The 20403-nt window shown below is 45.2% G+C and overlaps 2 protein-coding genes across 7 annotated transcripts in view; both read right to left on the minus strand.

Moving 5' to 3' along the window:
• Nucleotides 1–20403, minus strand: part of VGLL4 (vestigial like family member 4) — a 48527-nt gene that overhangs the window by 22708 nt on the left and 5416 nt on the right. The window contains exon 2 of one of the 2 annotated variants that reach the window (XM_005502823.4): nucleotides 3645–3834. In XM_005502823.4, the coding sequence (XP_005502880.1) occupies nucleotides 3645–3834 (190 nt within the window). Of the gene's footprint in view, nucleotides 1–3138; nucleotides 3296–3644; nucleotides 3835–20403 lie in introns of those variants that run through there. The other variant, XM_005502824.4, reaches the window with a different exon arrangement.
• Nucleotides 3645–20403, minus strand: part of TAMM41 (TAM41 mitochondrial translocator assembly and maintenance homolog) — a 111174-nt gene continuing 94415 nt past the window's right edge. For 2 of the 5 annotated variants that reach the window (XR_010474976.1, XM_065074829.1), the window contains one exon: nucleotides 3645–3834. Coding sequence is in view for 4 of the 5 variants with exons in the window: in XM_065074829.1 (XP_064930901.1) it covers nucleotides 3820–3834 (15 nt within the window). In the remaining variant the exon portion in view is untranslated. Of the gene's footprint in view, nucleotides 3835–10732; nucleotides 11640–12895; nucleotides 13250–20403 lie in introns of those variants that run through there. The other 3 variants (XM_065074828.1, XM_065074827.1, XM_065074830.1) reach the window with 3 other exon arrangements.

The following is a 20403-nucleotide window of genomic DNA, read 5'->3' on the forward strand; positions in this document are numbered from 1 at the left end:
GACCCCAGCTTGCTAGCATACAAACCTTTTTGAAAATTGCTCCCGTTATCCATAACCGCCCCTGCCCAAAAGCAGTTCAGCTGCGTATGTGCTAGTTCCTACCAAAAATGAGAAGAGCCACACCAGCTCAACGTCATTTATTGCTATTAAAAAAGGGGTTTGTTCTGTTCTAGTGGTTGGTTCGGTAGGAGGCGGCTGCTGTCCGCTCCAGAGCTGCTGCCAGGAGAACGAGCCCTTTGTTTCCAGCTCAACTGTGAGAATGAGAAAATGCCTCCAGCCTGACCAACAAGAGCCCCACAGAACACAGGTCAGCCCGGACCTTGGCTTAAAGGTACAACACGCCGCATTCGCACCCGCTACAGCACGGCGCCCAGAAAGAGGTCGTTTTACACAGGGGTTGCCACAAAATGCTAAATACACCTTGGATTTCCTAAGAAAGACTGGCGTAGCTCTCCTGCCACTTTACCCATACGTAAAGTGCTTGTAATTCTTACATAAATCAAGTTCCTAATGACTATTCTGAAAAGCAAGGTGAATTCAGTGAAGTCATAGGAAAACAAAGGCATGTTCCAACCTGAGGCTTAAAATAGGCTCGTCCCTCCTTTACAGAGCACCAGAACGTACAGTATGCTACAAAAGGCACATTTTACTTCAAGCAAAAGCCTGCTTCAGCAAATGCATCTCAAGCAAAACATCTGAGGGATCTAGAAGCAAGTGTGAAATACAAATAAAAAAATTTCATATTACAATGCCACAGCTTTAATTTGGGGTGGAAATATTAGTTTTTCCCAAGTGAGAAGTTTATGGGTGTAATCTCTATGTCCACAAAACCACAGAAGCTGTATAAATACAGCCCAGTGCTGCCGTCAGCAAGGTTAGCAGGTTCACATGCTGATTTTTTAAAAACTAATCCTTAAATTCTCACGTATATTTTATTATCCTAAAGCTTAGAATTACCTCCCCTGAAAAACAGAGCCTTTGATAAATTGTGTTTTGCACGGGAAGCTATTACATATTTTAGAAACACAGAACTGCCAGGGCATTGGATTCACTCTACGCCCATGACAAAAGCAAATATACCCGAGCACAGCTCAAAGAGCCCAATCAATAAAGGGAGTTACAGCAGAGCAGGGAACATCTCAAAGCACTGAATTTCAGCTGAAAAGGCTGGCATCGCTGGATTCCTGATAAAATAGCCAAAGCATTTAAACAGATACATTCGCACTGAACCACAGTGACTGAAATGCCAGAGAGCTGGCACCCAAGAGTTAACACCAAGTTGCCACAAAAGAGTTCTAACATTTGTAATGAACCACAGCACACAATCCTTGTCCTACTTAATTACATTTCCAACCGCGATATGCCGGTGTCGAGAGGATGAATACACAACTGCTTCCCAGTTCCACCAACGCAATCACAAAGACCCGAGTGTCTGAGCAAGAGCTGCTTGTGGTCGTAAGGACTTCTGTCTTCAAGCACCGACCCCCAAATGAAGACGAGCTGCCCATCTGGACACTTAGAATAACTGCAGACATTTGGGCAGAGTGCTACGGATTTAAACACCGCGCCGTGGCAGAGGCGTGCAGGCTGTACCCTGAACACAGCTGGGAGCGGCTGTGCCCAGGAACAGTCCTTGGATTGTCAACTCTTGTGTCCTGTGCTTTCAGGGGACTTTGCCAAAATACACAGACTTTTATCTTTATAGTCCAAATCACCAGAACGTCTTTGCCACCACCAAAGATATCGTGCCATCTAGTCTCTGCACCTCTGATGGATCTGGTTTTCTAAACGGAATGCTGTCAAATGAACACCTCTAGAACCTCCAACTCGCTACAACGCAACTGCATTCTTGTGATCCGTAAAGTTTTCATTTCCCCAAATCTACTGTCTTTAGTGTGAACAAGTCAAGTTTCTACAACATACTCCCCATCCCCAAAAGAAAATTTTGAGGGCAGTTCCACAAAGTTTGACTAACCCATTTCTATTGTTAAACCAGAACATCATAATCCCAGAAAGATGGAAAATACGAAAAAACATTTGAAAAAACAACTTCATTAGTGGCGGTGGCAGTGCAATGGGAATAAAATTCAGAGAACATTGGGGAACGTTTTTGATATTTCTGAAATATCTGCATATTCAGCTATTTCAGATATTTCACAAAAGTCTGAGTTTTGTAATATTCAGTTGAAAGCATATTTTCATGTGGCCAGATTAAACTTAGAGTGGAAAACAAGATGGCCTCGTGTATGCTATTTTAGATTATGATCCATCTGCAGTAGATGGTTTAATTGAAATAGATCAAGTCCCATCACATGGACACTAGGTAGAAAACCAGTGCTTTTTATCACGAGATGCGTACTTCATATACAAGAATCAACTGAGTAAAAATGCACCATACTGGAAAAGATCAGATAGCTTTAAAAGATGCCTAAGGAACCAGATGGAATAACTACTTGTAGCTTTTAGTTTTGAACCCCGGTTGCACACGAGTCTGTTGGTTCAGACTTCATTACTTTTATGGCCTCTCACTGTATAAAGTGCTATAATGTCCCTAACTGCCAGCTGTGTTTTATTTCATCACCAGCAAATGAGTTTAAAAAAGAAAATCACACCTTTTCCCACAAAGTTACACAATAATTCAAAAATGCCATAAATTTATTCAGTTGTGTCATGCATGTGTGCCATGGAAACACACCATGTGGCTCTTTCCAGTACCAGCATTCTCAGCTCCAAGGCAAGGCCATAAATAGTTAAGTTTTCGGGAGAAAGCGCACGGTATGTTGTAAACAAGAAGCCTCTCTCTGCCTGTGAGCTTGCACTGTTTTGCATTGCTCCAGCGCCGGATTCCTGATTTGTAACAAATTCCAAGACTGCAGACTGCAGGCCCAGCCTCTGACTAACACCGCGGTGATTTATTGGAGGGTGAGTAGCCGTGCCCGCGTGCCGTGCCCGCGGAGCAGCGCGGCACGCGGGGAATGCGGGCCCGGGGAGCGGCGGCGCAGCCACGGCCCCGCGCTCACCCGCCGTCCGCTCGGCACGCCAGGAATGCCGCGGGCCTGCGCTCCCGGGGACGAGCACGCAGCCAGAATGGCATCTGCCGCTTACCCAACACACGCACCTAACTCATCAACGCCTTACCTGTGTGAAAAATTCCGCATCCGACTGTCAGAGCCGTGCTGCAATCCTTTAAGTCATGTTTAGCAACGAGTGCGGCTTGCCCAGTTGTCAAGGCAGGCTGGGGAGCAGCTGGCTCGCAACCTCCCGGCCTCAGAAAAATGCAAAGCACTCTGATCCTCCTCCTGCTGCTTCCCCACCCCCACCAGCCCTGTCCAGGGGAAGCAAAAGGAGCGGATTGCACAGAACAAACGAACAATACTTCAGACATTGCAAGGTGAATGCGTATGCCTTACTATAAATAGTTAAGCTGAGCTAATTCCTGTTACTTCATGCGGTATGAAAAAAAAAGAAAACCAGAAGTCACTCATCTAATCACACCAGCCTTTGTGCGGATCCTCCATACGAAGTGGAACAAAGGGAGAAAACTAGCACCAAGTTCTAGGCACAGAATGACTTCAGCACACACGGAGATTAAGAGGACAGCACCAAACTCTATGAACCAGAGGTAACGAAAGCGAGGCACTTACAGGTGCGGGTTGAACATTCGACTCATTTTGGAGACGTGGTCGCTCTCACAGTCAAGCTCCTCGTCCCCCTGGTCCATGCTGAGCTTCCTCTTGCCGGGGCTGATGGGCGGGGGGCCGGTGCGGTGGTTGGGCAGGGCCGGGGACACGGGCAGGGGCTGCATTCGGGGCTCCCCCCTCAGAGCCGCTTCACCTGCGGGAAAAGCACAAGCGAGAGTGAACACGGCGGGGCCAGGAGGGTAAAGAACCAGCACGATGGAGCAGCCTTCCTGCAGAGAAACTTCCCCACAGATGTAAGGTCTTCACAGGCACATTCAACACGGCTGTAAGATAAATAAGGCATCATAAACCATACTTCAGTGCTTTGTGCTGAAATAAACAGTTGAAAAAAGGTAATTCGAGAGGGGTCAACCCACCGCAGATGATCTGAGCGGCTGAGCTCATGCATCTTTCCAACAGCATTTTTATTCAGAAGCATTCCTTCTCTTGAGCTGCCATTCCAGCGCTGAGCTCTCATTACCTCATTCTGCAGAGCATGACTATTTGCAATGAAATATGCTTTGTTCCTCTTTCTTATGGTTGTGGTTATAAATTCCAGGGCTGCAGTTCACATCTATGCCAAACATTCAAGATCTAAAACTGAATAAACGTTCAAATTCTCAAGTTATTCCTGTTATAAAAAGCTATCCAAAACAAGCTTGTCTGGTATATAACTATGCAAGGTAAAAATTAGGGAAAAACCTGGAACTTGCTGATGCACGTTTTAGGTTTGTCCTTAAATGTCCTTCTCTGTAGTTTTAAACTATGTTTGGAGCAATGAACTAAATCGCACGATTCTTCAGCACAAGAATCGCAAAATTGCAATTTTAAGAATGTTAGTTTTCAACTAGGGGGACTGGTGGTAGAGTACTGAGTAGATTATACACTTTACATGATCTAAAGCTTGTCAGAAAACGCCAGTCACAGCACGTGGGAGCTGTGTATAAATAACTCCAGGAACGGTACAATTAGCTTGCACATAAACACATTCACAAATTGTAACTAAGCACACGTTAAAGTCTGACCACAGCACTTTTCCCATTTCAATTAAACGTCTCACTCAATGTATAGCCCAGAGCACAGTGCTGCATTTCACCAGCCCTTACGGACTTCACTGCAACTCACATCCTTCCAGCCACAGGTCATGTTATATTTAGACCTCGCAGGGATTTAAAGATGTTAAAAAACGCTTTTGGGGATTCATAAGGGGCTTGGAGAGGAAGGAGCTAAATTAACCAGGGTTACCTATTCTGGTGATCGCCCTGAAATAGAGTTTAAAACTTGTACTTTTCCTACACTGCCAGAAGCATTTTGTTTTCTACATAGCCATAATTTCCAGAACTAAAATTAGGATAAAGTTAACTCCACGTCCAGTCCTGAGGTACCTGACAATGGAAACCTTTGTGCACCACCACGCATTTTCACATCATCACCAAGGCAGATGATTTATAAAATGCTGCCCTAATTCCACACACAACAACTGCTATTTTGTTGGGGAAAGAACGAGTGAGGAGAAAACCTCCTGAATGTTTACCAGTAAAAATAAGCATTTTGCCAATTCAGTCAGCATAATATAAACTGGTAGAATATACCGCAAGTCATGATTTCTATTAAAGACTCTGGCACTGAATCTAAATAGGAACTTTCCATCTCAGCTCTAAATAGTAAAAACTGTGCTGTACTGCACATGCCCCGAGACCCTCCTGCTGGAAACAACCGCCCCGGTCATTGGGAAGCCCTGCACAACACAAGCTTTTAACAAAAAGATCTCCCATAAGAAACCATCTTCCTGTTAGTAAAGTTTCTGCATTTTTCCTTAAGCCTTTATATTTTGCCCGTTGAAACCTCCACCTACACGATGTTCATATTCTAAACTTTAGAAGTAAAACACATCATACCAGCTTCTCTCACTGAGGAATCTCCCTCACTGCTATCTTTGAAAAAAAATAAGCTAATAGCAATGTCAAAAGACGAAACTTCCGCCAAGCAAGGTCGGCACTACTTTCACCCCCGCTGTGCAGTCACTCTCCTCTGCAGGATCTCAGATCGCTTCTGGAGACTCAGACACAGAACTCCACTGCAGGAATTATGAACCCCATGCAGGCCCCACACTCCCGCTGACTCCTGAGAGCTAATGACAGCAACGCGGGCAGTGCAAACATCCACGTAAAGCCAACGCTGGTGTTCGCACAACACAACATCTGTAGACATTGTCCAATTTGGTAAGCTAGAAACTTTTTCCCAAACAGCAGCTGGGAACTTGATACGCTGCAATTACCTCAAGGGGGGACTGGACTGGATGATCTTTCGTGGTCCCTTCCAATCCCTACGTTCTGTGATTCATCTTTTTACACGTGTTTGCATATTAATATCCTGATTGAGTGCAAAATCTGGTAGAAATGGTATTGCTATTTTATGCCGGAATTAAAGAAACCCATTTTAAAACACTTTATCAAAGAAAGGAATGGCTCCTGATTAAAGCCTGTCCAATTGGGTAATGCATTTTCCTAATTGTGTGGTAATTATGCAGGAGACACTAAGGCCTCCAGATAACCATCCCAGAACCGTCCCGTGGATCTGCAGCGCCATAGGGCACCTTGGCCAAAGACAGTCAAACCAACAGGACTTCAAGGGGGCCACCAAGCAGCTCAGGAGGGGACACGAGTGGCCGGTGCTCAGCGCCTTGCCAGACACAGGTACCAGACAAAGGAGCCCAGATAACTGGGTAAGATCACAAGTTACCCTACATTGTTTATGGGGATAAATTGCACATTCGTGTACTATGTCTGTACTGCACCAGGAGTTATCTCGTGGCCTGCAAGTTTGATTAGGGATAAGACTGCTTTTTATTTAAATAAAAAAAGGGACTTTTTCCCCCACCACTTTCCTTCTTACTGAACGTGAATTTAACCAGCGACGGAGAAACCACAGCAGAGTCTCCCACACAAAATGCTGTTTGACTGCCTGGATTTGCCTCCCCGCCTGCCCGCGCTCCATGGCAACCAGACTCGCATCACAGCTGGCGAGGCAGCGCTGATACAACAACTGGGTTGCAGAAAATTCCCCCAGTCCAAACTCCAGCCCTCAAAACCCATTACTGTGACGGCTTGTGTCTGCGCCGCAACTGCGAGCAGAGATAGCAAACACATTTATTGTGCCGCTCATAATGCAGCTCTTTGTCCCAGCAAGCAGCTGGGGTAAGGCACTCCAGATCTGTTTTCTGATAGTTCTACTGAGTAGTTGCCTTTTTTTCCTTATTATTAAAACTGTTCGGCAACGTGACAAAGCACAGACAAGCTAGAGAGCGATAACGACGTGACGTAGCGTCTGCCTATAGAGCAGTTCTGCAGTCCGTGCAGTCAGCGAGAATATTCTTTATCTTAACCACTTACGAGCTTAAACTGAAAGTGATTCAAATTAACACATGCAAATTAAATGCCTGTAAAGCCAGCACGGCTCTTTCCAGCCGGGTACCCCACCAGGACAGTTCTCTGTGAACAGTGGATCTTCAACCCTGTTTGTGCTTCTCTGGCAGCCCCGTCAGCAGAATCCGCATCCCCACCAAAACGTCCGTGAAGCACAAACAGCACAAGAGCAGAAGTTGTGTTTTTACAAGTGTGCGTTTGATAGCAACACACCAGAGAAGTCTTCAAGTAGGTCTGAGAACTCCAGGAGTTCCCAAAGACTGGAAAAACAAACACACAGTGTTTTGGCAGCTCGCTTCCTTCCTCCCGGCCCAGCACCCCGAGCGGGCTGCGCCACGCTGCCTGCCGACCCTGCTCCCTCCACGTTTCCTCCCTCCCGCTGGCTGCCACTAATGCACTAAATCCGAGCATTCGTTACAAACCCAGAAATGAAAGGCTTTGTCTTTCCAACTGCAGAACGACACGATACAGGCCTTGAGACAGACTGAAACAAAACACCTTGAAAGAAAATTCCAGCTCTGCCCTTGCCCGTTTTACTCTTCCATTCTGCATCTGACAAAAGGATTCTCCATGAGAGTAAATTCCTGACGTGTTTATTGACTTCGAAAAACAATTAAAAAAAAATCATCGGTTGTAGTTTCTGTCAACGGGGCCCTTACCTTTAAGGCTGAATTACCGTGACCTCAGGCCACTCAATTACTAAAGTCACGGGCATGAAAGTGTACCGGACTTTAATTAACGTGCATCACGCCTTTAATTACCTTTGCCAATAATACCTCCATGTAGAGAAAGTCTCGTTAGTAGGAGGAGTTGCCTCATGTTCTTAGGGCCAGACGTTCCCAGGAATCACCCACACATCAAGATCTTCAAGAGCAGTTCTCTCTCCTGATCCAAGATCAAAACTCAGCCCTCGTGACATATGAAGCATTTATTTCCTTTTCTTATATTGTAACGATCATGAGAGTAAATCACAAGTAGGTTGGAATGATTTTATAAAATATTGTTCGTTTTCTTCCACTACCTCAATCCCAGAAGTCAGTCTGTGCCAACACAAATTGGGATAAACGGCATAAAAATTCCAATTCATGGACAAAAAAAATCACAGGATTTGAAATATTAAATACCAAGCGGGGAAGTTGCCGCAAATTACTGAATTCAACAAGTCATCAAAACAAGTTATTAGACCAGCAGAATCACCATACAGTACTGCAGAACTGATCTGCAGATGTTGCCAGCTGCCTGGTCTGGGTATTACTGCACAGCACATTACACACTGCAGGAGGATGGATATCCTTAAAACTGTGACATTCCCCAGAAATTAAATCTCTGCAGACTACGGACAAAAGTATGTAATTTAAGGCAGATTTGCTTCACATGCTTGACCAAATGAAATTAATTAATCCGTTCAGACTCCTGACTACCAAATCTTCAGTTCATGGAAAAGATATTTTAAGCAGCAGTCACAAAGTATATTTATTTATGTAATTGCTTAGTAGTTCTGTAACCCCCACTCAAACAAACAAACAAAAAAGCCCTTATGTAAAAACATAATTTTGCACCACCGCTTTATTTCCGGATTGCAGTTTCTATAAAAGATGATTTAAACTGAGCTTATTTAAGATTTAATTCTGGGAAGAAGTCTGCCAACCACTGTGAACAGTCCCCGTAGTCTGTATTTCCTTTGCAGTATATAAACCAGGCATACCTGGAGAGCATAATGGAACAGCACACTGCAGGAAAAACAAGAACCTAAGGATTAATGAGAACGGCCTAATCATAAAATGCTGCTATGAAATGAGATCTTGGAAATATTTTCGAGTATAATTGATAGATTTCAGCAGCCAACTTACTGATTCATTTATCTGACACATATTTTACTGACTTTCTTGTAATATGACAAAAAGCTAATTTAGTAGAAACCAAAAAGCCACATACACATGTACAGAAAAACTGGCAGAAGCCGCGCTCATCCGCTTACAGAACATATGAAAAGCACTTACTCCTGGAACCAAGGTCTGGCTACCACTGTGCAGAGATATGGATGCCAGAAAACCCACGGCCAAAACCAAAATACAGTGATTAAACCGACTATTCTGCTCTGGCTCCTCCATCTGAGCGTGCCTGCCAATGGGAGACGTATTACGGTTGACACCGCGAGCCGGAACAGAAAACGGTGACCTCCGCGTTCCGTCACCTCCCCTCACTTCTCTCCTCCTCTTCCAGCCAAACGACGGCACGAAGAACAAGCAGCAGCAGCGCTGGGTGCAGAGCGCAGGCGTGCTCACTGGAGGAGCCCTCCAAAAACCACCTATCGGCCATCAGAGCTGAGCGCCACGCGCTGAAGTAGATTTCAACCTAACAGCTCTTGGAAATGCTCTATTATATTCCAAAAAATTGCACCAGGCGGAAAACGGGAAAAGTGCCTCCCCGCACCTAGCTGAGACTGGGTTTGCTCCTTCAAATGGACTGCGAAAAACTGACATCGTTATATTATATTCTCTCTCTTCTTTTATTGCAAAAGCACAGCTGTACAAAACAGCACATGCATACTCTGTCCACATAAACTGACTTGCATGGATAACTGTTTCGGTCCTACAAACCACCTCATGAAGAGAAGTATCAAGTCTCTGCGACCCATGTAAACTAGGACTGAAATAGATTCTCTTCACTCTGCCAACCAGGTACCAATTGAACGAGTCTCCTTTAAACACATTTTTGGTGTTGAGTAAAAAAAACAAACTTTAAAAAGGATATTGGTAAGTAGGCAAGAAACTGATGGCATGGGAAGAAGAGCAGCTGATACAGCACAAAGAAAGCAGGACGGAATACACTGTAGTGCTCGGGTCTGCTAATATTTCCTGACACATTTCAGTTTTTGCACCTCAACAGTGGTGACTGTGGGGCTGTGTTCAGTCCCAGCCCAGCACTGAACTCAAGCTTAGGTATCACAGTATCACAGTATGTTTGGGATGGGAAGGGACCTCAAAAGATCATCCAGTCCGATCCCCCTGCTGGAGCAGGAACACCCAGGTGAGGTCACACAGGAAGGTGTCCAGGTGGGTTGGAATGTCTGCACAGAAGGAGACTCCACAATCCCCTGGGCAGCCTGTTCCAGTGCTCTGCCACCCTCACCGGGAACAAGTTTTTTCTCCAATTTAAGCGGAACCTCTTGTGCTCCAGCTTGATCCCATTACCCCTTGTCCTATCATTGTTTGCCACCGAGAAGAGCCTGGCTCCATCCTCATGGCACTCACCCTTTATATATTTATAAACATTAATGAGGTCCCCCCTTAGTCTTCTCTTCTCCAAGCTAAAGAGCCCCAGCTCCCTCAGCCTTTCTTCATAAGGGAGACGCTCCACTCCCTTAATCATCTTTGTTGCCCTGCGCTGGACCCTCTCCAGCAGTTCCCTGTCCTGCTGGAACTGAGGGGCCACAGCTGGACACAATATTCCAGGTGTGGTCTCCCCAGGGCAGAGCAGAGGGGCAGGAGAACCTCTCTGACCTACTGACCACCCCCTTCTAACCCACCCCAGGTACCATTGGCTTCCTGGCCACAAGGGCCCAGTGCTGGCTCATGGTCATCCTGCTGTCCACTAGGACCCCCAGGTCCCTTTCCCCTACACTGCTCTCTAATATGTAATTTCCCAACCTATACTGGAACCTGGGGTTGTTCCTGCCCAGATGCAGGGATCTACACTTTCCCTTGTTAAATTTCATCAGGTCTAACTGCAGAGCCTGGGACTACTTCACAGATTTGCAGATCCCCCTTTAAGGTAACGTGCCACTTCGCTAACTCTTGCAGCACCCTTCTGGGCTGAAAGTCTAAAAAATGGTCCTTGTATATGCTTAGAAAACATTACTTTAGTATTTAGTGGTCAGCAAGAGATACATGATCCATTTAACTCCCTGGCGAAACATACTGCTCTGTGAGTACCACACTCCACATACACCAATACTGAAATGTGGCAGGAATGTGTGCTCCTCCGTGCAGCTGCAATCTCTGAAGGTCCCAGGTGAGGGTCTGTGAGACACCCATTTCACCCATGAATGCTCATGGGGCACACACACTTGAGAAAGCAGGAGACAAAGGCCAAGCAGGTTACGGCACCTCCTAATATAGCAGTTAACTCCAGGATATGTAATTAAAACTACCACCATGCAAAGTTTAAATAATAGCCATATCATCAGAACTCTGCTTCCTTTAATTTATTTGCAAAGCTTTAATATACAGCGTTCTCTCACATTTCTGATAAGTACATCTGAAAAGTTGACAGATTAAAAGATTTACTTTTATCAGTGTGGTAATGTGATTTTATTAGAAAGGTAAAAACACTACCAATTACAAAAAACATGAATGCAGTATAACTGTAGGTCAATACGTTGAAGGTGCTGCTCTCAAAGCGACGGTGGTTTCCAGATCCAGCTGTTCTTGCATTTGCCACCCAGCGGAACGACTGGCTGTGTGACACCAAAGAGGAAAACTGCCCTGATGGAAGACGGGACAGAAACAATCCCAGCCAGGAGACCTGCCATCTATTTCAAAAGTAAATCAAAGTCACAGCGAGGTCACAGTAGAGAAATTGTTACATTGGGCATTTCAACATACTAAATAATACCTTGTGACTGTGTATTTTCACACAAGGGCAAAGGGACACAAACAGGAAATCCAACTTGTGAAAGTTCCAATTTGAATAATTCCTCCTAAGCAGACAAAGACATTTGCTACCCTCCCTCTGGTTCTGTTTTTCGGTTGGGTTTTTCCGTTCGGTTGGTTATTTTACCGTTTCTGTCGGTGAGCAGCAGCGCAAGCACTGAGGTCTGAAACAGCACCCTCTGCTCCAGTGGCTGAGACTTCATGGATCCGATCCTGCGACACCAATCACACTCTAGACCACTGCACCGCGTAACCAATGCCCTGTGGATGCCAGCAGCCAGCGTGCTCCATGGCACCGTGCTCACACACAAAGTTTGAGATGCCTACTTGTAGTTGGTTCATATTGAAATTAAATCCAACAAACTGTGCACTGTTTCTTTCATAAGTTGAAACAAAAGGTGCTACGCAAAGGTAAAAAAAAAAAAACACAAAAAACCCCCCCCCAGAAAACCCGCACATATTCCACTTACTTAAACTGGAGTCTGTTTTTAGATACACTGCAAGGTTTTCTGTTGTTGACTATAAACATGCTCTGAACACCTTTTCTCACATTGTTCTCCTTTGCTACATGTGGAAAAATTCACAGCACCAATAAGGACGAGCTGTCCAAAAGAGCCGATACTGCACTTTCAAGCAATGTTTCTTTTATTTCCGTTTTATTTTTCCCCAGACTGCCTACCTGGACGGTAGAAGGTCCTCAAGAGTGGATACAAATGCTGTTATGCACAGCCGTGACCATCCGTGCACACGGACACCACCAGGAGCTGCCCCCCCCCCCCCACCAACACCACCACCTCTTCCTAAACCCAGATTACCCTGGGCCTAATGAACACAGAGAAGCGTCCATTTCACTTTTGGTTTTCTGGTACCTGACTGCAGCCTGTCTGAAAGGGACTCATGTATTTAAGGAACACTGAGCCTCTTCAACCGAGCTGGACAGAACAGCGAAGACTTAAACCCACAGAGCGTCAGAACAATTCCAACCCATCTCCCACAAAGAATCCATTGTGAAGAACAAAATCTCTTTGTCCTTCAAAAGGGGCTCCAAAATCCCTTCTCCAGTGGGAAAGCGAGAGAGCAATGACAACTGCGCAGGGCAGCCCAGCACCGAATCCAGCAGAAATGACACGAGCCATTCAGATGAAAACAAGACAGTCTTTTAATCATGCTATTTACATTGAAAATTAGGAGGACGTGTCAGCTGCCAAGTCCTTCTGGGCAGGGTTTTACTGCAACTGCTGGCAGTGGGCTGAGATATGAGCCAGCCACAAGAGAACGGATTTGAGCTCATCCAGCAGCACTGCGAGGCTGGATAATTTAGATCCTTCAACCCACTGGCCTGGTATTATTGCGAGAACCCAGCAGTCCTCCTCAGCAGTGTTTTAATAACCAAAAACTCGCAACAGCTTCACCTTCTAGAAGAGCCCAGAGGACAGCGTGGTTCATAAGATGGAGGGGATGTCGTATGATTTCTCGAGAGTTACAGGTGCTGGTATAAAGAAACATACATTAAAAAAAATCAAAAGTATTACCATTGCTGCTGAAAGGATTGTCTCCAAAACAAACAAACGGGCACATACCAACACTGAGGAAAAGATACAATTGATTTTGTTCCTCTCACACAGCAGTTCTTAATCTTTGGTTCATGACATGCAACTAAGTAATTTTAATGGGGGAAAAAAAACCCAAAAACTTGCTATGAAGAGATCCACAGAAAAAAATCAGGTAACCACAGAGCACAAGAGCTTGGAAACCATTGTTCCGCTTGAAGATTCGGCTGTGAAAAACCTGGTTCCAGAGAACATTATTAATTCCTCCTCCAAAGGACTGAAGACGCTAGATCTGAATTAAAGCTGCTACCGACCCACTGCAGCAGGCAGTCCCGCTCCAGGGACTGCCGGAGGCTGCCAGGTCCACAGGGGTACCATGGGGGGCAGACGGCGCTACGGGGCTCGGGGACGGCGGGGAGCGCCTGACGCAGAGCTGGGCTGCTTATTTCACAAGAAGGAGGGTGGTTTGCGGGGCCAAGTTGCAGGGTCACTTAAAATAAACGTTCTCTCCCAGGGGAAGCTCCGGCAGGGAAGACAGAGGGAGGGATTGTGTTTGCTGCCGGATCACACGCTGCCCCGACAGCCTTTCTCACACTTCTCTGGGCACTGAGGGCAGGTTTTCCAGAACTCTCGGAAAAGCAAGGAACAAGCAGAAATTAGTATTTTTTTATGTTATCTTGGCAGTCATGGGATTGCAATAGGTGAGCAGTACCAAAGCTACACTGTGCTTCAAAGACCTTTAATTAGGGCTTCGTATTCCTCCCCCTATACCTACTGGTCTTTAGCTGAATCTCCCTTTTGATTAACTTAACTCCAGGCTTCTTGTTTATTTATTTCAAAGTTGCAGAAATAACTCATTCCTGAAAACAAACAAACAAGCAAACAACCAACACCACCACCACAGAAAAGGCGAGGAGCAGCAGATGGGTCGATAAAGCAAAGGTAACAAAACACGTCACTTGTGTATCTGTCCCCCACCACTCACACGATACAAGCTCCACAGGATCCGAAATTAAATCTCTCACCCCATTACTATGGTATAACTTCCCAGACAGTTATCTGTTAAACCCTTCCCCATTATACCCGAATGATGTACGTCCCAAACACTTCTGCAGATCTCTACCCTCCATCACGCGTTAAAGATGTTTCACCCCACAATTAAGCGGGCACTTTATCAAATACCACTGTGACCTTTTTTAACAGGAGCAAGCAGCCACTTTGAGGGTTGCCTGGATTAAAAGTTTTGGAAGCGCCGCTTTGGGTGAGAAATGGGCGATGGGCTTGTCTGCGGCCCAGCCCCGCACTGCGTGACCACAGCTGGGCTGCTACGTGACTGAAGCTTCTCATCCCAACCCACCTGCCGAAGGGAGCACAGAACAAACTGTCGGCACCAGCGGGCACGCTCCTTTACGCAACTCGACAGGCCCCAAATATAAGAGAGCAGACCTGCAGAGGCCCCGCGGCTCAAACAGGCCAACTCACAGTTCTTCCGTCGCACTGCTCCTGTAAGAGCTCGTCCCTTGGACCAGCTAACAAGACCCAACCTCTTCCACCAAAAGATTTCACCATCCCACTTTGGAAGGGCAGATAAACCGCAGGCACAAGAGATTTCAGCCCAAAAGCTCCTTCCCCCCCCATGTCTGCTGAGCAGGACTGAAGCATCTATGTATCATCAGTCCAAGTTTTAAAGATCAGGGCTTTTGTCTGCTTAGCTAATCACAATTTCTATTTGCACATCTCAAACAGGTGAAAGCACTCTTTGTTTACTAACAGATCACAGTAAGCTTTTGCAGCTATGGTGAATTATTACAATCAAGGCACTTTGAATGTCACCATCAGCTTTATCCCTGGCTAATGTGAATGTAACCAACTACAGATCTTCCTCCCCTCTGTAAATAAGGATAGCGTTCATTGTTTACTTCTTGGGGGTAGCTGAAGGTTGAATTAAATGGGCTTCTGTGAGGACTAGGATTGTGCAGAGCGGATTAAAAAATATATACAAAAATATATACAAATACATTGCAATGAGTGTTAAAATGTTTGTTATCGTGCTTGCTTCTAAATGGACTAATTGAGAAACACCTGAAACCAAACAGGTTAGAGCTCCATTTACTGTACTGCAAAGAACTTTGTACATCCCCAGGTGCTGCGAAGGCATCGTGCACCTCAGAGCAGTTATAGCCACAGAAATTAGGAGTTTTAAGGATTTTTAAAGGAAGATAACTTCATTTTTTTCTGATGAGCTAAGTTAGACACATTTATTATAAACCACTGATAAGAGAAGCTTTTTCTAAGAGCGAGAAACTAGTCGAGCATCTGTAAACGTGACTGCTGATGCGGGAGTTCCTATTCCTGCCACCTCTGGTGACCAGCGCGGTGTGATGCCTACAGCAGGGCAGGAGCACAGTGCCGGACCGTAACTGAGCCGCCGGCTCCGGAGCGTTCAGCAGGAAACGCGCCCACGTCAGCGCCCCCGGGCCGGCTGGCTGGGATCCCACCCGCGCCAACCAGAGCCCGCGGCTCCCGCGCTGCCACGGCAGGGACTGCAGGGTGGGGGTTAAACAAGCAGCGATGCGCTCCAGATGCCTGAGAGGACATCTAAAAGATCCAGAGCACGGGGAAGCATGTCAAAAAAAAAAATCGCCTTCAATTCCATAAATATTTATACTAAATCCAAGAAACTGGCTGAGTTCAAACTTGTTCTGTATGAATCATACAGCACTTCCCTCACCCCATCTTCATTTAATGCGTTCTGCACAAAACCACCACAAAGGATGTGCCATAGTTACGTCAGCTTTTTTTTTCTATATGCTAAGAGTACTTTGTGTAGAGCTCCTGCTTTAGAACAGATTGCTTTCCAAAGAATATAAACAGAACAACTCAACAGCCTTATTTTCCTTGGCTAGCTCTTGTGTGGCATTCAGTGGCCCTCCTAGACAATTTACATTCATAGAAATAGTTTCTTTTTAACTGGACAACTTTTATTTTCTTCATACAGCCATTTAATTACAATTAGCAAAGCAACACAGAGAAAACAACTCCAATTTAGTAAACAGGAGCCAAGAAACAATAATTTTCTGAAAGGTTCCGCTCTGAAAGTGCCAAAACCTTCTGATTTTGCAAATATCCACGTTTATTTCCGGAAGTGAGACATACTAAACATTAACAATTAAGTAACAAAACTGGAAGTCACAATACCATCCCTGAAGTGCCACCAGCGCGCACTTATGCCATTTGTAAAATGAGTAAACAGTCGTTCTTCAAAAGGCAACAGCCATTCCAAAAGATCCCCTCAGCAGCTTCGGTTTTCACTCGCACTGTGCAAAGGATTGCTGGGCTGGGAACGTCAGCAATGGTGACTACAGGAGCTATCAGTAATCTGCTGGTTTGGGATTTCTGGTTAAAAATAATAATAAGGAACATTGCAATATCAGCTTCCATCGCCGCACAGCTGTGCCATTCCTACCCTTCTCCTGAATCTCGCTTCTAACTACAACCCATCTTTAAAGGCAAAACAACTACTTCTGCATGCTGAGGAATAAATATTAAGTCTTGCAAATTCGGGAGGTGTAACGCCGAGTGGTTTCCATGCCTGTCACATGGGTTTCCAGGAAAACTACTGCTTTTTGAGCACAACTGGTTCCAAACTTTTCCTGGGAGAGCAAATATATTTCCTGGAACCTGCCAGCGATGCTTGGAAGAACAGGAGGAAAGTTACACACTGCTGTGTCTGACTCTCACAGCGGACAAGGAACACTCCAAAATGATGAGGAGTAAAAAATAACGAGTCTTAATCAACAATAGACAATGTGTATCACAAAGAAACGGAGCCACATCTTTTTCAAAGTAGCTAAGCTGCGCCTAGCTGCTAAAGGCATACTTGCAATAAAAGGCTATAAAATTCCACTTCATCCCCAAAGTACCTACTCCATCCACGTACACTACGTTATGGACGAGCTTCTCCTACAAACCCAAAAGGAGGCATGAAGTGTCCGGTAGCATTTTTGGCAGGGAAGGCTGGACTGCACCATGCACTGCTGTGTTTGACAAGTGCTTGTTTTAAATGCTAACAACAACAAACTCAAAAACTGAAGAAAAAAAGGTGTTACTTTTAAAAAACATGGTACCAAACAGTGCCATGAAACTTAGGTTTACCTTTAGGAAACATTCTGAACTCCATTTCACACTTTTTTACCCCCTACACTTGTATTAGTTTTTAACCAAGCTAATCAGCACTTACATTCCTATCAAAAGCAGATACCTAAAGACGTTTGGTGAAGCCTCACCACCTCACTGAGGTTTCTGGATGACTTTTTCTTTGGCTGGCACCAGCGCTGTGGTGGTCCCTGAACATCATCCCTTCAGCTTCACCAAGGCTACAAGAGAACACTGCGTGGAGCTCCTTCCTAACAACTCAAACTCTCCTCGCCTTAGAAGCAGTGCCACACTACTGCTGATGAGAAAACTCTTCCAACTCCAGCCATCTGTAAGATGAGGTTCACAAGTTGACAGAGATAACCCTAATCAGGAGCTCAGCTGTCTGTTGTGCTGGATGGCCCATGGGCTCTCTCTGTCCCACCAGGACCCAGACGACGTGCCTGTACACACCAAGCTCCATGCACCTGTGGGGACGGGCATGAGAACGTCAGCTTCCCCCGAAAAAAAGGCTGCTAGAGTAGATCTGCCCCCAGGAAATTAAAACTGTGCATCATGGCTTATATGTTACTGCACTGAGTGTCTTGGCATAGAATAATTTTGGTTGGAAGAGACCCTCAAGATCATCGAGTCCAACCATAACCTAACCTAACTCTGGCCGTAACAACCTTATCTATGCACCTTTTCAACCCCTCCAGGGCTGGTGACTCCAGCACTGCCCTGGGCAGCCTGTTCCAATGCCCCACAGCCCTTTGGGGAAGAAATTGTTCCCCAGATCCAACCTCAACCTCCCCTGGGCAACTTGAGGCCGTTTCCTCTGCTCCTGGCGCTTGTTCCTGGGGAGCAGAGCCCGACCCCCCTGGCTCCAAGCTCCTTTCAGGCAGTTCAGAGATCAGAAGGTCTCCCCTCAGCTCCTGTTCTCCAGCTGAACCCCCAGGTCCCTCAGCCGCTCCATCACACCTGTGCTCCAGCCCCTCATGGTGCTCACAGACCAGCCACGCTCCAGCTCCACCTATAGCGTGCACCACGTACCTATAGCGCGCACCAGTTTTTCTCTAACACACACGGCTTTTACTGACCGGGACGGGAAACAACAACTCTGTGTACAGCAATCCTTCCACGCTCATTTGTAAAGTGATTCTCGGGGAGATGATACAGACGAGATGATGAGGAAAAGATTGGCTGGCTTCAAAAAGGAAATTAAACCAAAAAACACTCATGATTCTTTAACACTGAAAAAGTTTAATACCTTTTTTGTAAACTCTCCTCCAGAAACTTGTATTCATCACTACCTCATGCTATTATCAGTGAAAAATTATAGGCTCTGTCCTGCTGGATTATTGTCAGTGTAAACAGCTTTGCTAAATTGCTTGGCACACTGTCTGCATGCAGCATGTTAAAACTCTGCACTCTATGCAGCCAAAATCAAATATAAAGGCCCATCTGTATTAATCCTCAATAAGAAATTAATAGACAACTATTTTCATGCAAAGCAGATATTTAAAAAAGGCAAACCCAATACATATGGATGAACTTTTCATTCATAATTTTAGGTGCCCCACAATTGAAGACTGTTGTTTCAGCTCTATTTTTTCTCTCACAGTTCTCCATACAATACGGCGCATTGTTCAAACTCCGGAGCAATTTAAGGTTTTTCAGTGTCTCCTAAAAATCCCTGGATTTATATCCAAAGAGACCTGGCACTGTAACAAACTTGACTTGTGAGTAACAAGTTACAGCCTTTAAGCAAATTGCTCATTAGCACAGAATTCAACTTACTGCTACAAACCTCACCGCCTCTTATCTCAGAAAAAATATGCTGCCTATCTTATCTACCAAAAGTTGTGGGATAACCCACTGTTGTATTTGTTTGGTTTTTTCCAATTCCCTTGTTTGAGTTCTCAGTACAAATGCTGAGCCAGCATCAAGGATGAGGAGAACACAACAACTTCAGGGAAAAAATGCTTACGTATGACCTACATCTATCCTGCCTTTGATGAGTGAGGAAAACGAACTGAATTTTGATGTCAGTACTGAAAAGGATGTTCCCAACTTCAAGCTAAGAGGAAATGAGTAAGAAAAGCCCAGCTGTGACGCTGGAGCTCTTTTGATTTTCCCTGAAGACAAAAGATATTGATAAAGCAAATCCCACAGAATTTTCTATAAACAGGGAACTTTCTGTAGGTGCATCTTAATTTACACGACTTTGACCAGAAATTTCACACTGCATTACAAACAAGAAAACTCAATTCACCATGAAAGATATTTTTATCCCCTCTATTATTCCACTAATTTTTAATAGAAGAACAGCATTGAAGTCTTTTTGATGTATTTAGTAACTAAACCAAAATTCACAGTTAACAGGAGAAACCGATGTTATGAACCCAGAGTAAAACGCAAGGTCAGCAAAGAAAACGGACGGCAGCTGCTCTTTAGAACTTAGGAAAACACGTTGCATCTCATTAGAAAGCAAATGAAGTTCGCAGAATCTGTCTCAGGCGCCTTCTTCGACATCAAACATCTAAAGTGGCCTTTTTGGGATGAAATGCGCCTCTCCCAAAAGCCTCGCAGTGCCCTCAGAAGCCGTGTGGCTGTGCAAGCTCAGCGCGGCACCAGCTCGGGCCTCGCTGCTACAGGAAGGCAGTGAAATAATTACGTAATATGCCACTAACAAATGTAAGCTGTCCTGAAACCAAAAAGAGGTGTTTTTTTACAAATCTGGATCCAATTTTCTTCCTTAAAAAAAAAAAATCCAGCCTTCTGGACTGTCCAGAGAATTCTGTATAACCATTCTGAGTGCTCCAAGCCTCATAACGTGCCTGGGGGATTTCTTAGCATCTTATTGCAATTCTTTATACCTTTCCCAGCACAGCAGGTCAAGCCTTGAGAATGCAGTAATAACACAAAGCATTTGAACACGGGCGAGAGAGGAAGGAAG

Source organism: Columba livia, chromosome 10 (genome assembly GCF_036013475.1).
Source record: "Columba livia isolate bColLiv1 breed racing homer chromosome 10, bColLiv1.pat.W.v2, whole genome shotgun sequence".
NCBI classification, from domain to species: domain Eukaryota; kingdom Metazoa; phylum Chordata; class Aves; order Columbiformes; family Columbidae; genus Columba; species Columba livia.